The following is a 15,139-nucleotide window of genomic DNA, read 5'->3' as shown; positions in this document are numbered from 1 at the left end:
AGGGCGCGGTGGAGAGGCTCTTGGCTCTCGCCCTCAGGCTGGCCTGCAGGCCGCCCTGGCCCTCTGCTGGCCAGGAGGGTGGACCCAACTCCCGCTGCACGTGAAGACCCTCTTCTCCCTGTGGGTGAGAATTACCACTTGAGGATGTCCCTCCATCACGGCGTGGCAGAGCTGTTCCAGTGCCTCTTGATCCTGCATCAGTTCCAGCTTCTTTTCTGAAACAATCTGTGCTGGGGTCTTCCCTTCATTCCTCCACAGTTCCTCGAACACCTGCAGGCCAGAGGAGGGAGAGGGGGTCAGAGAAGCGAGGAATCAGCTCTTTTGCCAGCTCCACTTGCTAGTGCTGGGACAAGTGGAGCTGGGCCAGGAAAAGCAGATTCAATGAGTTCCCAGCTGAGTGGGCCTGGCCCACAGGGTGCCCTGTCACTCCGGAAACATCCGGGAATGAAGCCACTCTAGAGGGCGTGCAGACACCTGGAGTCTCGCCACGCTGAGCTGCTCCTTCAGAACAGAGGAGGACACCGTGCCTGTGGAGACGGCGGGTCCTCCCCACTGGCTGACTCAAACCACGTGGCAGGGAGGGGCTGGGGCAGGTGGGAGTAGATTACTCACAGGGCCCCTGCTGACAGGAGTCCAGAGAGCCAGGGACAGTTCTGTCTCACGTCCACTGAATGAGTTAACTGGGGTGACGTTTTGGTGAAGGATGGGGCCACAGAGGCTGCAGAGGTAACCACTGCACTTAGATGACGTCCAGAAAACCCAGTCCGCCAGGAAACATGATTTAGGGGGGCAAGGAAAGTGGCCCCATAATGAAGACACAAAGTTTAAAATAACTAAAAACATAAATCATAATCCACAGGGGCCCTTGGCCTACCACAATTATTCCCTACAGGTGGAGCTGGACCCAAATCTGGCGCGGATAATTAACCAGTTAATGGTGTGTGTATTCTTCTACTTAAAAAATAACAAATCCCCAAACTTATCAAAGTTGGAAAAAGGAAAACATTCTTCAAAAAGGCATTTCCTAGGGTAGTTTTCCTCATTCCTCTTGTTGTTCTAGTGTAAGCGGTGGGGTGTGTGTCGGGGTGGGGGCGGGGGTCCTGTTAGTCTCCTGCGGCCCCTCCCTCCTCTAAGCCTGTAGTAGCACTGAGTGCGGAACCCTCCCTTTGACCCTTCTGGCGAAGAACCGGCCACCCAAGAGCCATTCCTCCCAGAAGAAGAGATCATCAATAATGAGCACGTGCAGCAAAGGAAAAGCAGGGGAGGATGCCTGGAGTCTCAGCAGGGCCCAAAGTTTCCCCAATCTGGATCAAAACAAACCACAAACACTGATATGCCTAGGAAGGGGAGTGCGCCTTCAGCTCAGCTGTCAGGACGCCCACAGTGACTGTGGCCGAGGGGTGTCTTTGGTGGGTCCCCTGCAGGGCACCCCTCACAGCTGCTTAGGGAAACTTGTCCCTGCTCTTAGAAAAATACTGAACATACGTGTCTCCAACTCAATCCTTCCAAGATTTACTCAGCCCGACAATGAGTCAGTGAGTGAGGCACTGGGAGAGAGGGGCACGAAAGCAGGTCAGAACTTCCCCCGCCCTCAACAAACTTATTAATGGAGCGTCGGCAGCAGAAGAATTGGACAGAACAGTCTGTTATACTCAGGGGCTGCCCTAAGCAAGTCTGAAGAGTTTCTCGGCCCCCTTTCCCTGATATATTTATTCTTCTTGAATTAAGAATTATTAAAACAGTGTTTCTAATTATAAAAGTTAATACACGTTCACTGTAGAAAATAAAGAGATACAGAAAAAATAAGAAGACATCACCTGTATTCTCATTCCCTCAAGATAACCAATGTCAGCATTTTGGTGTTGTTTTCCCTCCCATCTTTTTCTTTCTGCTCTGTAACAGGGTTGTAATAACATATACAACTTGTGGCCTGCTTTTGTCTCACTTGTTACAGATGTACTTTCTCATATTAATTAAAAAACCTAATACCCATCAAATGTATTTACTGTAATTTAAATGATTCCTTCCTGGTGGGTGTTTAGACTGAGCAGTGTTTATTTTGTTCATCTGCACAGTCTCCTAAAAAGGTTCCTAGCTGACAATGTCCCACATTCAGGAAGAGAGTGGACATCTCAAATCACCTGCAAGGACTCACAAAGAAGCTACGCAGCATCTCTTTACAGGAAAACGAGGCGCAAAGCTCAGCAGACACGGGCGCTCCTGGCAGCCCCAGCCTGGGGCAGGCCTGCCTGGTAGGTCATGGGGTGGGGGTGGCGGGCACTCCCAGGCCCACGTCATTTCTCCTGGCAGCTACTGCAGCTGCGGCTGAAAGCACAGAGCAGACCTGAGCAGGCCGACTAGGAGGTCAGCCTTGCTTGGCACCTAATACGGCTGGGACCCCAAAGGCTCAACCCCTGGTAGGATTTGCCTGAGCCAAAATAACCAGAATAGAGGCGATGTGAGGCAGCTCAGGGATCGCTGCCAAACCACACCATTTGGAAGGAAAAGCAGGAGAAAAGCTAGAAGGGATGCTTTGAAATGCAGAGAGGCTGGCTGCTCCCTGAGAAAGTGGGGCAGGGTAAGGGCGCAAAGGAGGGACATTAGAGAAACATCAGTGGTCTCCAGGAAAAAATGGGAGCCCGGTGGCTGGAGTGTCCTTTACTCCTGTAGTTAGAACACATCAGCTTATTAACTTCCCAAATTAGTCAAGTGGTCACTGCACCCCAGCCCCGGCCCCCTGGGTTGACACAGTAGACTCCAGCTGTCCAACCCTCTGCTCATTCCTATTTAAGACACAGACTGTGCAGTCCTGGCTGGAGCCCAGCAGGGTGAGAGCCACTGAAGGGGGCCAGCCTGCCTCCAGGCCAGACTCTGCAGGGCTCTGGGCCGTCTTGCTGCAAACATAATGGCCTCTGTGGTTGCCAGCCCCGTGCTGCAGCATAAATCCTCAGCTTTTGTCTGTGTTTAATCACCACCCTGGGAAGTGCTATCGAAGTGCAATTGTTTCTGGCCAGGCGAGCAGCTCCCAGGCCCTGCTGCTGCCCACCCAAGACAAACATACACAACAAGGGATTCCTAGTGCAGCGCTGGTCATCCGTGCTAATAAATGGCCACCGAAAGCATGGAGTCATGCAAGCTGGGAGGCCCCAGTCACACAACGACCACCAGAGCCAGCTCTGACACACGGGGCAGAAACTCAGCCTTCGGTTCCTTGGGGACTGAATTCATACACCCTCTTAACTACGACCCAACTGTTTCTCTAGCTAAAGCTGTTTTTTAAGTATCTGAAAGGAAGAAGGATGGAAGGAAAGCAGGCAGACCCTTCGCCTGTCCCTGCCTGTCTTGGAGTTTCAGGGGTCAGAGTGTGGAGGAAAGAGCTATTAGGGGAGAGGGCAGGGAGGGAGCTGTCGCAGTCACAGAGCGGGGAGCCCCCTCTGGTCAAAGGCAAGTATTGTGAAAAGTCATTCTTCTAGAGAGGCACAAACAGCAACCCAAGCCCCTAAGAGAAGCAGGGCATAGTAAAATGTGCAAAGAATTGAAACACCCCTTAAAAGGGAGAAAAAGACATCAAATCATTTGTAACGGTTTTACTGCATGACATACAACATTTTCTACATTAAAAGGTTTTTGAGGATTTCTGTTTAAAACAGACCACAAAGTAGACAAGAGGAAACTGGTTAAAAGGCACACTTGCATGTTAAAATTCGATCTCCATCTCTGTGGAGTTCCAGTTCGGCCTGGGCCCCTGGAGACACTAACTGGACAATCCTCGGGAGACAGTGGATCATCCAAATCTATTTCCGGTTTGCACAAAGGAGACACATACACGTCCCACACGATCTCCCCTGTGGCTCTGGCTGGCCAGCAGTCTGGACAACACCCAGGGCCTCTGAGTCTCAAGAGGCTTGGGATCCTGGGATGCTGGCTGCAGGTGAGCTGTGATGATACCGGCTGGGGGTCTGGTGGGCCCTGTCCTGGGTGAGGGGAGGAGATGCGGGCTGCACCCGCTACTTCAATAGACGGAACTGGATCCTGTGAGAGGAATCCAGATGCTTTTGTCTACAGTTACCAGCGTGTGGCTCATCATGATAAATAATCTTTGAGTTTCTCTTTCCACTTCTGAAAAATAGGGCTGCTTCATGGCAGCAACCCCTTAACTCCCCTGGCCCCTGGAGTCCTGAAGGGATGAGGTCTGTAAATCTCAGAAGCACGTTGGAACACCCAGAGGAAGGTGCAGTGAAATGTGTAAAGGATGAAAATAACGTAAGGGAGAGACAGGTGGAGAGAGACGGATTAATAATAAATTAGACATAATGTGGGAGATTCTTTAGAATGCAGAATGTCCCCAGGACAGCATGACTCTTTCTGCACAGTTGTCATGCTGAGGAGTCAGTTTCTTGGTGAACTCTCTTCCTCGTCTCCTGGTCATCTCATCACTAACGGAACCTCTTCCAGTTCTGTCAGAGGAAACGCGAATAACTAGTAGAAGCAGAGAGTCTTTCTGCTCTGCCTGAGCACCCTCTGGCTCACAGGGTTTCTAAAACCCAAGGTCTACTTGGAGTCTTCTGTTAAATTCAGTAAAAATTAATTGTAACACATTTTTTCTTTTTTAAAAAAGTACACTGTAAAAATAAGACACACAAAATGCTCAATGTAATTAGTCATTAGGGAAATGCAAGTCAAACCCACAGTGAGACATCACTTTACTCCTACTAGGATGTCTGCAATCAGAAAGACGGACAATAAGAGGAGCCGGCGAGGATGTGGAGAAACTAGAAGCTTCACACATTGCTGATGGGAATGTAAAATGCAGTCAGTCTGGAAAACAGTTCAGCAGCTACTCAAAATGTTAAACATACAATTACCACATGATCCAGAAATTCCATTCCTATAAGTATATACCCAAGAAATCTGAAAACATCATCGCTTTAACAAAAACTTGTACAGAAATGTTCAAAGCAGCATTATTCATAATAGCCCCAAATTGGAAACAACTCAAATGTCCATTTATTCATGAGTGATAGACAAAAAGTAGTATATACAGACAATGGAATATTCTTCAGCCATAAAAAGGAATGAAATACTGACATGCTACAACATAGATAGCCTTTGAAAACATCACGTTAAGTGAAAGAAGCCAGACACAAAAGGCCACATATTGTATGATTTCATTTATATTAAACGTCCAGAACAGGCAAATCCATAGAGACAGAAAGTAGATTAGTGGTTGCCTAGGGTGAGGGATTAATGGGGTGTGACTGCTAATGAATGTGGGGTTGGTTTTCCAGGAATTACAGAGTGGTGATGGTTGTACAACTTTGTGAATATACTAAAAACGAATGAACTGTACACTTTATAAAAACATAAACTAAAAAACAATATATCATAACCTCTTATTTTCGAAAGTCTGTATTTCTCTAACCTTACGTCTGCCCATGCCATCAAACCATCTTTCTTTCTTTTTTTTTTGAGGAAGATTAGCCCTGAGCTAACTGCTGCCAGTCCTCCTCTTTTTGCTGAGGAAGGCTGGCCCTAACATCCGTGCCCATCTTCCTCTAATTTATATGTGGGACGCCTACCACAGCATGGCTGGCCAAGCGGTGCCATGTCTGCACCCGGGATCCGAACCCGCGAACCCCGGGGCCAGCAAAGTGGAATGTGAGCACTTAACCGCTGCGCCACGGGGCCAGCCCCAATCCATCTTTCTAATGGTACATATGCGTGGAAAGATGCCTGGGATGATGTTCACCCAATATTAATGGTAGTTATTTCAAGGTGGTAGAATTCAAAAATCTTTACATTTTTCTGCATTACTTAAATTCTTTATAATGAATAGATAACATCTTTTTCACCAGAAAATCAGTAAGTGATTTTCTTAAAGACAGAAAACAAAGTAGAAAAATAAAAAAGCAGCCCCTCAAGGCAATGATATATAAGGCAGATTCCCTTATGCAGCACACATTTAACATTTACTTTTATTTTTATTTGACTGCCTCACAGAAGCCAGGATTCACCCCACCTCCTTTAAACACACTGGAAGTTGAGAGAATCCAAAAGTGTCTGTCTATATCTGAACCCAGTTGTCAGTATCTTCTAGCATTTTCTATTTCTTCCCACTGAACCTATTATATTTGTTGCACTAGGTATTTTCCCCCTGTTCTTGGTGGGGCAAGATGAGTGGGAAGGGGAAGATTTTTTTCCTCTTTCAATTCAAATGCTACAATTCATCTGCTCTTATATATATATATATATATATCATGTTTTTCTGCCCTCAGGCCATCTAATCTTTCTGCTACTGCTGAGCATTGTCATAAACATTTGTATTCCTCTGACATCCAGGCAACCAAAATCCTTTCCTAAATGTGGCGAGGTCCCTGTGGTTGACAGCCTCACTGGGTGGTGGGTAAACAGAGCCTTTATTAGTTCTTGTCTCCAGTTTCACAGCACAGAGCGGAGTATGCTCCACGGTGCCTCATAATTAGCCAAAAGCAGACGCTTTTCCAAAGCCTCGCTTTGTAACCTGCCACTACTGTCAATGCATATAAATATTAAATGTAAAAGGCATCATTAAAATAACATTAAGTTTCTGGCTGAGGCATTGACAACTGCGATATCTGAAGTCCAGATCAGGCAGCTGTGTTGGTGTTCTTTATCTTTCTGAGTACTTCTTTGTAGAGTTTTCTGAATTCTAGGAATCTTCACCCACCTAAGACTGTCAGGTGGAGGCAGAGATGAGGCAGAAGGCCACCTCTGATGATGAGTTTCACACACTGGGCATGTGTGTAAAATTTTGTCTACTAAGTGTGAGGAAGCAGTCTGTCTGACCTCACCCTCCCACTGGGAGACTGAATTTTAGGGGGCTACCACGAGATGAAGACAGATGAGCCCCTGGTACCGGCTGGGAGGCTGCAGAGGACGTGAGGGAGCACCAGAGGGCCAGGGAGCAGGGCCCAGCCTACTGTGGGCCTTGCAGGGCACAGGGAAGGTGCACGTAGTCTGAAGCCCCCACAAGCTGCTGGACCCCAGCCCTTTACAGAAGCAAATGTTTGGGAAACATTGCAGGCGAAGACAAACACTAGTAGATGAGAAGCAAACTACCTGCATTGCACATACTGGCTTTATTTCCTTTGCTAAATAAAATGTTTCTACCTTTCAGTATAAAAATAGCACCCACAAGCATTGAATACTTCAATTATGAAATTCACTTAATGCTGGCATTTGAATTTCACATAAAACATTCATCGAGATAGCAGAGCAGCGAGAAGCTTTAGGAAGTGTGGACATACCTGTTTAGCTGCTGATGAAGAAATTGCTTTCCTGTCCAGCAGGTTGAGCAGCTCGGCCAGTGCAGAAGGGGTGACAGGACTAGCAACCCCCACAAGGAGAGAAAAGAAATGTACGTTTCACACTGTCAGCATATCCATTTATGGTTATTCAGAATCAAAGCACTTCATTTTGTAGGCTTAAATAATTAAACCCACAACCAGGAATAAAATAATGAGCCAACTGGGCTCTATTTTATTTACTTATCTTGTATCTTAGCATACAACAAATTTTTGTGACTAGTGTTGTTTTCTTTATTTTACCACCCAACAATAACAGCTGTTTGGCAGAAGTTGTAGCAACAGACAACTGCTCAGTTTAATTAGTCAAAAAAAGGAGGTGGCTGCAAAATTCATGAACCATGAGGAGGAAAAGGAAAAAAACCTGGTAATTAAATATTTTCAACTGAAAGATCAGCCTAAAGATTACTTCAAAGAAAACAGCTAACAAAGCCACTTTTCTGAGAGTTTTTGTGCAAATATAAATTCCTTTTAATTATAAGAGCATTTTTTTTAAAAGAACACAATGACCAACCATGTCTTTATCCATCCTCATGGACATCTCCACAGACCGGTCTCTCCTGCAGGCTCACAATGGCTTTCTGGACACAGAAGGGCCCAGAATTCATTATAGTTATACTTCTAGGACGTGGCATATTTGCCAAGGTCCCACGAAACAAAAGGCCAAGGGACAACCAAACACGTAAGGTGTCATGAATTCACATTCAAGGGTGGGGGTTGGGGGGTGAGCGCCTAGATTAGTGAAAGACAAGACTGAATTACACACTGTTTCTTTTAAAATATATGGTTTTGCTATTTCTAAACATATACAGCAACCAGACTAACGAAACGCTGTCTGTCTGAGGTCGTTAGGGGACTTGTTTTCAATAGATAGGGAGGACTTATAAACAGCACATCAGTGAGTCTGTATAAATGAAAGCCGGAATGCGTGATGCCAGGTGAAAACACCTTCTGTTTAAGTCTTGATTGCTATCATTTGCTATTAATTTCTTTGTAAGCTCTTAGATAATAAAAAGGAGACTGCCACTTAGCCTCCATGCCAATTCCCATGAATTCCAAAGCAACTGAGCACAAGTTAACCAGGTATGACTTGCTGTGGTCTGATTCCAGTAGAGTGAAACCTCCTGCGGGCTGTTCATTAAAACAGCTGACACAAAGGCTGCCCATCATCCTTACAGTGTCTGTTTATCCCAAAGTCTGGATAAAGGTAACTCCAGGTCGAAATTAGGTTTGGAGAGGGTCTGGTGTTATTACGTTGGTATTCAGAAGATGTGGGAACCACCGTGATTAAATCTCAACTGGAGGACGAGTTAGAGGGTAGGAAACACACTGAAAACCTTTTTCCAACCTCCTACCCTTACTGACAAGCAACAAGGAATCAGTTTTTTTTTTTTTTAATTTTAAATTTGGGTTTCTCGGATGTTCCACAATCCTAGAAAGCACAATCGATTAATTAGAGTGTAGACTGTGTGTGGAACCCGTAAGAAGCACTGAGGTTGAGCATGCGAATGAGAGGGCCCCTCCTCCCCCTGAGTCAATGATATAAGGGCTGTGGGGATGGAGAAGGACGGAAACAGAACACAAGGCAACTGAAAATATTTCACTTTCCATCTAATGGCCTTAATTCATTAGTTAGGTCATAAATTTACACTATGAAATATCTCCACTGACTTAACAGCACTTGGGGTTTCTCAGTCACCTTTTTGTACCCATAATGCTTGACACTCGGTCAATAATATCTATGTCAAGGGATTGATCCCCCAACGGGAAAAGCTGGTATACTGCATATACAAATTCCAGATATGCCAGGGCTGACCTCCAGCGAGATGATGACAAAGATATGTACTTGTTCCGCTGAGCCTGAAAGACTCCACTCATCAGTTAAATAAATAAACCATCAGATCTGGCGACAATATACAGGCGACAGAAGCACAAGTTACTAATTTGCTGCTGTCAGGTAATACTGGTTTCCGGATAGTGAACATGTCTCCACTAATGAAGAACCTGACATCAGTGGCTTAAGCTTTGTGTGCTGGTCTCCAATCCCTCCAAGGCCAGTGTATCTACAGAGGAGGAGAAATGGGATCTTTCAAATCTCCCAACTTCATCCAGTCCCCTAGAGCTCTTTTAGGGTCACAACTCCATCCCCAGCTTATATTCCAGAAGCAGACACCCTAACATTTCTACCACCACAAACCCAACCCCACTCCCCCCAACCCTGCCCCATACTTGTGGAATGTGCTGCTCATCTCAATCCCCAAGCTCACCTTAGGCCCAGAGTCTACCTTCTCTGCTTCTGTTAAAATGGGACACAGGAAGCTCCTGGAGGAAGACACTGGGACTTGGACATCCAGGTGGCTCCTGCTGGTCAATAATCCTTTTGTTCATTTCACTAATTTCCTAGCGCCCCCTACCTGGTGCCCCCACCCAAGCAACTGTTCAAGACAGTCTCCTTCCCACTCCCCTTCTTGGCACAAACCCTCACCTCCCACTTCGTAAGAACATCAGCTGATGTGAGATTCAGAATTTTCTATGAGCCCCTCCTCCTCTTCCATAAAACAAACCCTTCAACCCAGGCTCTTAATCCCATCTCTTTCCACTCCTATGAATTTTACTCAGACGTTTCTTTCCAATCTCCTGTGGCCTTAATCTCACACCTTCACAAATGCTCAGATCTTGTGTCTTAAAAATGCCTTCAACTGATCATGTAGACACTTGCTTCTGTCTGGTTTCTCACCTCAGTTCTACCAATAAAGACCTAGCATTAGTGGCTACTATCTACCCCCTTAAGGGCACGTCATTTGGATTCTAAGGCTATTCCTCTACAGAGCTGTTCTCTTAAAAAGATCACCTCCCTCACTTGTTGCCAAACATAACAGCTTTCCCCGATCTTGCTGCCTCCTGACTTCCGGGCTATGTTTAAACTCCCTGGTGAAGACCCCTTCTCCTTGGGCCTCCAGATTCTCTTCCTTCTCCCTGACTGTCCTTCTTTTACTTCCTGCCTGTAACTACGAGCAGCCTTGGTGCTCTTTTCCGTGATTCTCTGCCTTTCCCTCAGTCTGCGAAAGGAGGAAAGCACATTTGTCCCCAAGACTGTCACTGCCTCTTCAGGGTCCAGTTCTCTCTCCCACTAAATTCAACTACCTCTCGAGAGGTCTCATCTCACCCAAACAACATGCAATAAAGCAGGGGCCAGCAAACTTCCAGAAGGCGCCAGATAGTAAATATTGAAGGCTCTGTGGGCCACACGTGGCCTCTGTCACATATTCTTCTTTGTTGTGGTTTATTTAAGAGGTAACAACTGGTCTTAGCTCACAGGCTGTATAAAAACAGGCCGCAGGCCCACATGCCATAGTTTGCCAACCCTTGTTTTAAACCAAACTTATCTTCTCCACAGACCAGCTCCTCTGCCCTTCTACCCCACAGATTCTGTCTCAGCAGATGACACCATCAGGCTTCTAGTCACCTGGGTGCCAACTGGCATGCTGTCTTTGCTTTATTCATTGCTTACTCTGCATAAATCTAGTCCATATTACCAAATCCGAGGGATCCTTCAAAACATTAAGGATAGCCAGCCCTTCCTCTGCAGTCCCAATACCTCCATGTCTGACATGGTGTGACTGTGGACACGGTGATCTCTAACAGGCTCCCAACTCCTGCAGCCCCATTCTTGGACGCCATCCCACATACCACACTACTGGATTAATCTTCCTGTCAGCATAGGCCCTTCTGGCCTCAAAGGCCGTCCCTGGTTTCCGAGGGCCTCAGGAATTGCTGCCAGAGCTGACCTGGAAGTTCGGGCTCCTCAGCTGGATCGGACAACTGGACACCCGCATCTGCCTGCTTTCACCATGAAATGCTTGGTCAGGGAATCTGTAACTCCCACTTTCTTACCTAAATCAAACCTGTTATGAATTGTAATGTAGAATGAGTTATTAACAAAAAACAACTTTCAAAGCAATATACTCAAAATCATTACAAAGCCAAATTCAACAAGAGCTTTTCTGGTTGGACCCTTTAAACCCCAGTCTTCTGAGAGGTCTTTAAAGATGAATGCTAATTTGCAAAATTAGTTCCTGCCAACTTGATCTCTAGAGGGTTCCTTGCCTGGTGTCATCATGAGACTGTTGCTAGCTTTGCAGCCACTGCTGCTCTAAGCTTCGGGAACGTTCGCCCTAGCGGCTGAGGTTGCTCATTAATTAATGCTTGTTCCAAGGTGAGGCTGCTATATCCAGTCCAGCTAAAAGTTCTTTGAACTATGGAGGAAGAAAGCTGCTACAGCGTGGTTTTGGCTCCTCCGTTCTTGCTCTACATAAATTGTAAAACAGAACTGTTGCTTAGCTTCCTCTTTTCCTGATTTTGGACAACCAGGTATACTTTTATTTAGAACTGAGTAACCTTAAAACTCTAGTGCTTATGAATTGTTTGGGTAAGTACTTGGGGTCCAAGTTCACTCAACAGGCAAATTTATCAACCTCAGTTCCTCTAGAAGCTACCAAAATGATGGTTAGCAAAGCCCTAATTTCACAGCTCAACATATACAGAAACTGATCTGAAAGTCAGGGGACGTGGCTTCCAGTCTTAGCAGGTGTACAACCTGAGGCACGTCACCTTACCTCCTAGGGCGTCAATTTCCTCTCTGCTAAATGAAAGAGCTGAACCAGAAGATATCTAAGGTCTCTGCCAAGACTAAAATTCAGTGACCCTAGGAATTACAGCCAACAATATGGAAAACCATAAATTTAAAGCTAAGATTTATATTTCCTCCAAAAGCTCAAACCGCATCTTCTGGGAGCCTCCCTGGCTTCTTCTGGCTAACATTATCTCCCTCCTCTCTGCTCTGCGTATGGTTCTCAAATAGGAAGCACCCATTCTGCCTTGAACTAAAATATCGATGCACAAGTCTAGTCCTCCCCAGGAGACTGAGAGCTTCCTGAGGGCTGGGATGGGGTCCTGTTCATCTCTCCGTGCACACTGCACAGAGTGGTCCTCGCACCTATTTTCCAGATTCACAGCTGAATTCCTCTGTGACTTTCCACACCCTCCATATTCTAGCTCTGCTCCCATTATACAGTCAACTGTACTCTTCTGCTGTTTTCCTCCCTTTGCTCCTACTGGCTTGTGCTCCTCCCTAGTCCAAAAACCTGCCGACTCTTAGTCATTCCCACGTCTTGGCTCCCCACAGGCATCGTCCAGCCCTCTCCCTCACCAAATCCTATCCATCCTTTAAGGCTTTGGGACAGCTGTATCTCCTCCATAAACTCTTCCAGGTGGCTCCAGCCTTCACTGAATGGCCACAGTATTTTCAGTGTGAAGAATGGAGTTTCTGAATAGAGAGGTCAAACCTGAGAGGACAGGAATGAAAGACCAAGAGGCAACAGATGCCACAGGAGTTCAGGAAACTAAGAGTGGCCATTGTTTTGGTACTTAAGATACCAACATGGCAAAGAGAAGGAAGCCAATGCTGAGGGCCCGCTATGGGCCAGGCACTGCACATTTCCCTCTCAAAAACCCTTGGAGGCAGGTACCGTCACTTGCATTTAACTGTGAAGAATCTGAGAGTCAGAGAGGGGAACCCATCCAAGGTCACTGCTGATAAGCAGACAAGGAAGGAAGGGAACTGAGCCCACACGGCCACGTTAATACATGCATTTACACACTGCGAGCAAGAGGCTGAACACGAAGCTGGCATTGTATAGAGTTAACTTCTTTGAACTAACAACTTTTTGGAATCATATATCGAATGTGCCTGTCTTCTCCACCCCACTTCTCCATGGCCGTGGGATGGTGCTGAGACAATGACACACCGCTGAGACTGAGACCTTGCCAGGGCCCTGTCACCTGCCTATGTGTCCCTAATGAACTCTGTCTCCTCCACTCCCCACACTTAAACCTGCTGCTCATTCTCTCCTTCCTGAAACTTTCCTTTTCTTCGGCTTCTGTGTCACCAATTCTCCTGGTTTTCCTCTCCCTTCTCTGTCCGTGCTTCTCACTTAAAGTCGAGAGCGTCTCAGGCTCCTTCCTCAGCCCTCTTATCACGCTGGCTCCTCGGTGACAGTTCTCATCTGCTCTGACAACTTCAAGTCCCATCTCTACGTTGCTAAGTCCATGCACATTTACACTGGGCTGTGTGCTTGCATTCCCAAAAGTGGCACCCCCAGGCTCACCTCCAGATTCTTACACGTGCTGTTCCCTAGGCCTGGAACACTTTTATCCCTCGGACTTTGTCTGACTCACCCTACTCATCCTTCACTCAGGTCTTAGCTTAGCTGTTACCTTCCCCTTCTCAGAGCACCTAACCCACCGCTTTGGAATCACCGGCTTCTAGACTGTCAGCTCTGAGAGCAGGGACTGTGTCTGTCATGTTGACTGGTCTTTCCCAGGCTTAGCACAGAGCAGAGTCTAAATAAATCTGTGCTGAATAACGGACAGATGAGAGCGCTCAGATTCACACCTCCCAGACACCTCTCGTCAGCTGTAGATCTGCATATCTGACTGCGTAACGGTCACCCCTGTGAGGGGGATGTCTGTTCTACAAGCAGCTCAAACTCAGCACGTCCGGAAAGGAACATGGCTTCCTCCCCTACCCCAGCCCTCTCGATTTGTTCTTCTTCCTTTACCTCCCACTACACTGAAAAGCACTGCCCTCCATTTTACTCCACTGCCCAAGCAGGAAATCTGGAAGTTGTGCTTGTGTGAGAGAACTGCTCTCACCTTGGTCCGCCTCACTTCAGCCCTGCTATGGCCACCTCGGCTCAGGCCCAGCGTTTCTCACTGGCACTCCTGTAGGACGTTCCCAGTTGGGCTACCTGCCTCTAGTCTGTTCTTCCGTCCCACTCCCCCAAAGTGAAACTGGAGTGAACTTGTCATCTGTGGCTCCCGAGAGCTGTTGACAAAGGCATACCAAGTCCTCCAGGTGACCTGTGCCTGTCTCGGGAGCTTTCCCCCTACCTTGCCTGCCTGCCTGCCTGCCTGAGCACCCTGGAGTTTCTGGGCCTCCTGAGCCTGCCTGTCCCTGAGTGTTGCAGGATTGCTTCCTTTCTCTGGAATGCCCCTGCCCCTCCCACCACCTGACAACTGCCACCAGTTCTTCAGGGCTTGGTTTCTGAGGGAATCTAGTTCCTTCATTCTGAGGGAAACCTCAGTTGGTTTCCTCGGCCTCAGCTCAGGGCTTCTTTTTGTGCATTCACAGTACCGCACGCATGCCTGAAGTACAACAGGGTCATACGGAGGGGACTGACTGTTTTCTCACAGGTCTGTATTCCCCGCAGCTTGTAAACCCCTTGTCTTATTCATCTTCAGGCCCCCAGCCCAAGCACAGTACCAAGGACAGCACGGAGAGTCAGAGATCTGAACACATAAATGACCTTTCAGATGTGACAGAGGCCAGCTTTAGAATTTGGAACTCATGGGGGAGGTTCATGTCTTGTCAGGAGATCCTGAGGGGGAACGAGGAGAGCAAAACACTGGCCCTGCCCTATTTCAGCTGCTTCTGGGCACAGAGTTCATCATAAAGGAAGAAAGAAATCCCCAGATCCACTCACCTCTCACTGACAGCAAGGTTCTGTTGCTTTAAAAAACCCAGAAGAGTGTTGAGGACCCAACTAGTCACTTTTTTTGGCTCTGCCCTAGTTTCTTTCATCACATTTTGGAAGAACTCCAGTAGGCCAACTTCATTCTGTAAAGAAAAAAAAATTATATAAAGCCTCCAGAAAACGAAAGATCAGCACTCTGAAGGCAAATGTGAAACTGTCACCTTTGCCTCCTCTGACACATCTACTCGCACTTTCCTAAAC

The 15,139-nt window shown here is 46.9% G+C and overlaps 1 protein-coding gene across 5 annotated transcripts in view; it reads right to left on the bottom strand.

Annotated features, from left to right (window-relative positions):
• Positions 1–15,139, bottom strand: part of GATB (glutamyl-tRNA amidotransferase subunit B) — a 74,895-nt gene that overhangs the window by 1,865 nt on the left and 57,891 nt on the right. For 2 of the 5 annotated variants that reach the window (XM_001501357.7, XM_005607818.4), the window contains 3 exons: positions 14,888–15,021; positions 7,287–7,365; positions 136–270 (listed from right to left, as the gene is read on the bottom strand). In XM_001501357.7, the coding sequence (XP_001501407.1) occupies positions 136–270; positions 7,287–7,365; positions 14,888–15,021 (348 nt within the window). Of the gene's footprint in view, positions 1–135; positions 271–7,286; positions 7,366–9,610; positions 9,708–11,033; positions 11,249–14,887; positions 15,022–15,139 lie in introns of all 5 variants that reach the window. The other 3 variants (XR_011436737.1, XR_011436736.1, XR_011436738.1) reach the window with 3 other exon arrangements.

Source organism: Equus caballus, chromosome 2, assembly GCF_041296265.1.
Source record: "Equus caballus isolate H_3958 breed thoroughbred chromosome 2, TB-T2T, whole genome shotgun sequence".
Lineage (NCBI taxonomy): Eukaryota > Metazoa > Chordata > Mammalia > Perissodactyla > Equidae > Equus > Equus caballus.
Note: the sequence above shows the minus strand (reverse complement) of the source record. Positions and strands in the feature narration are given on the sequence as shown.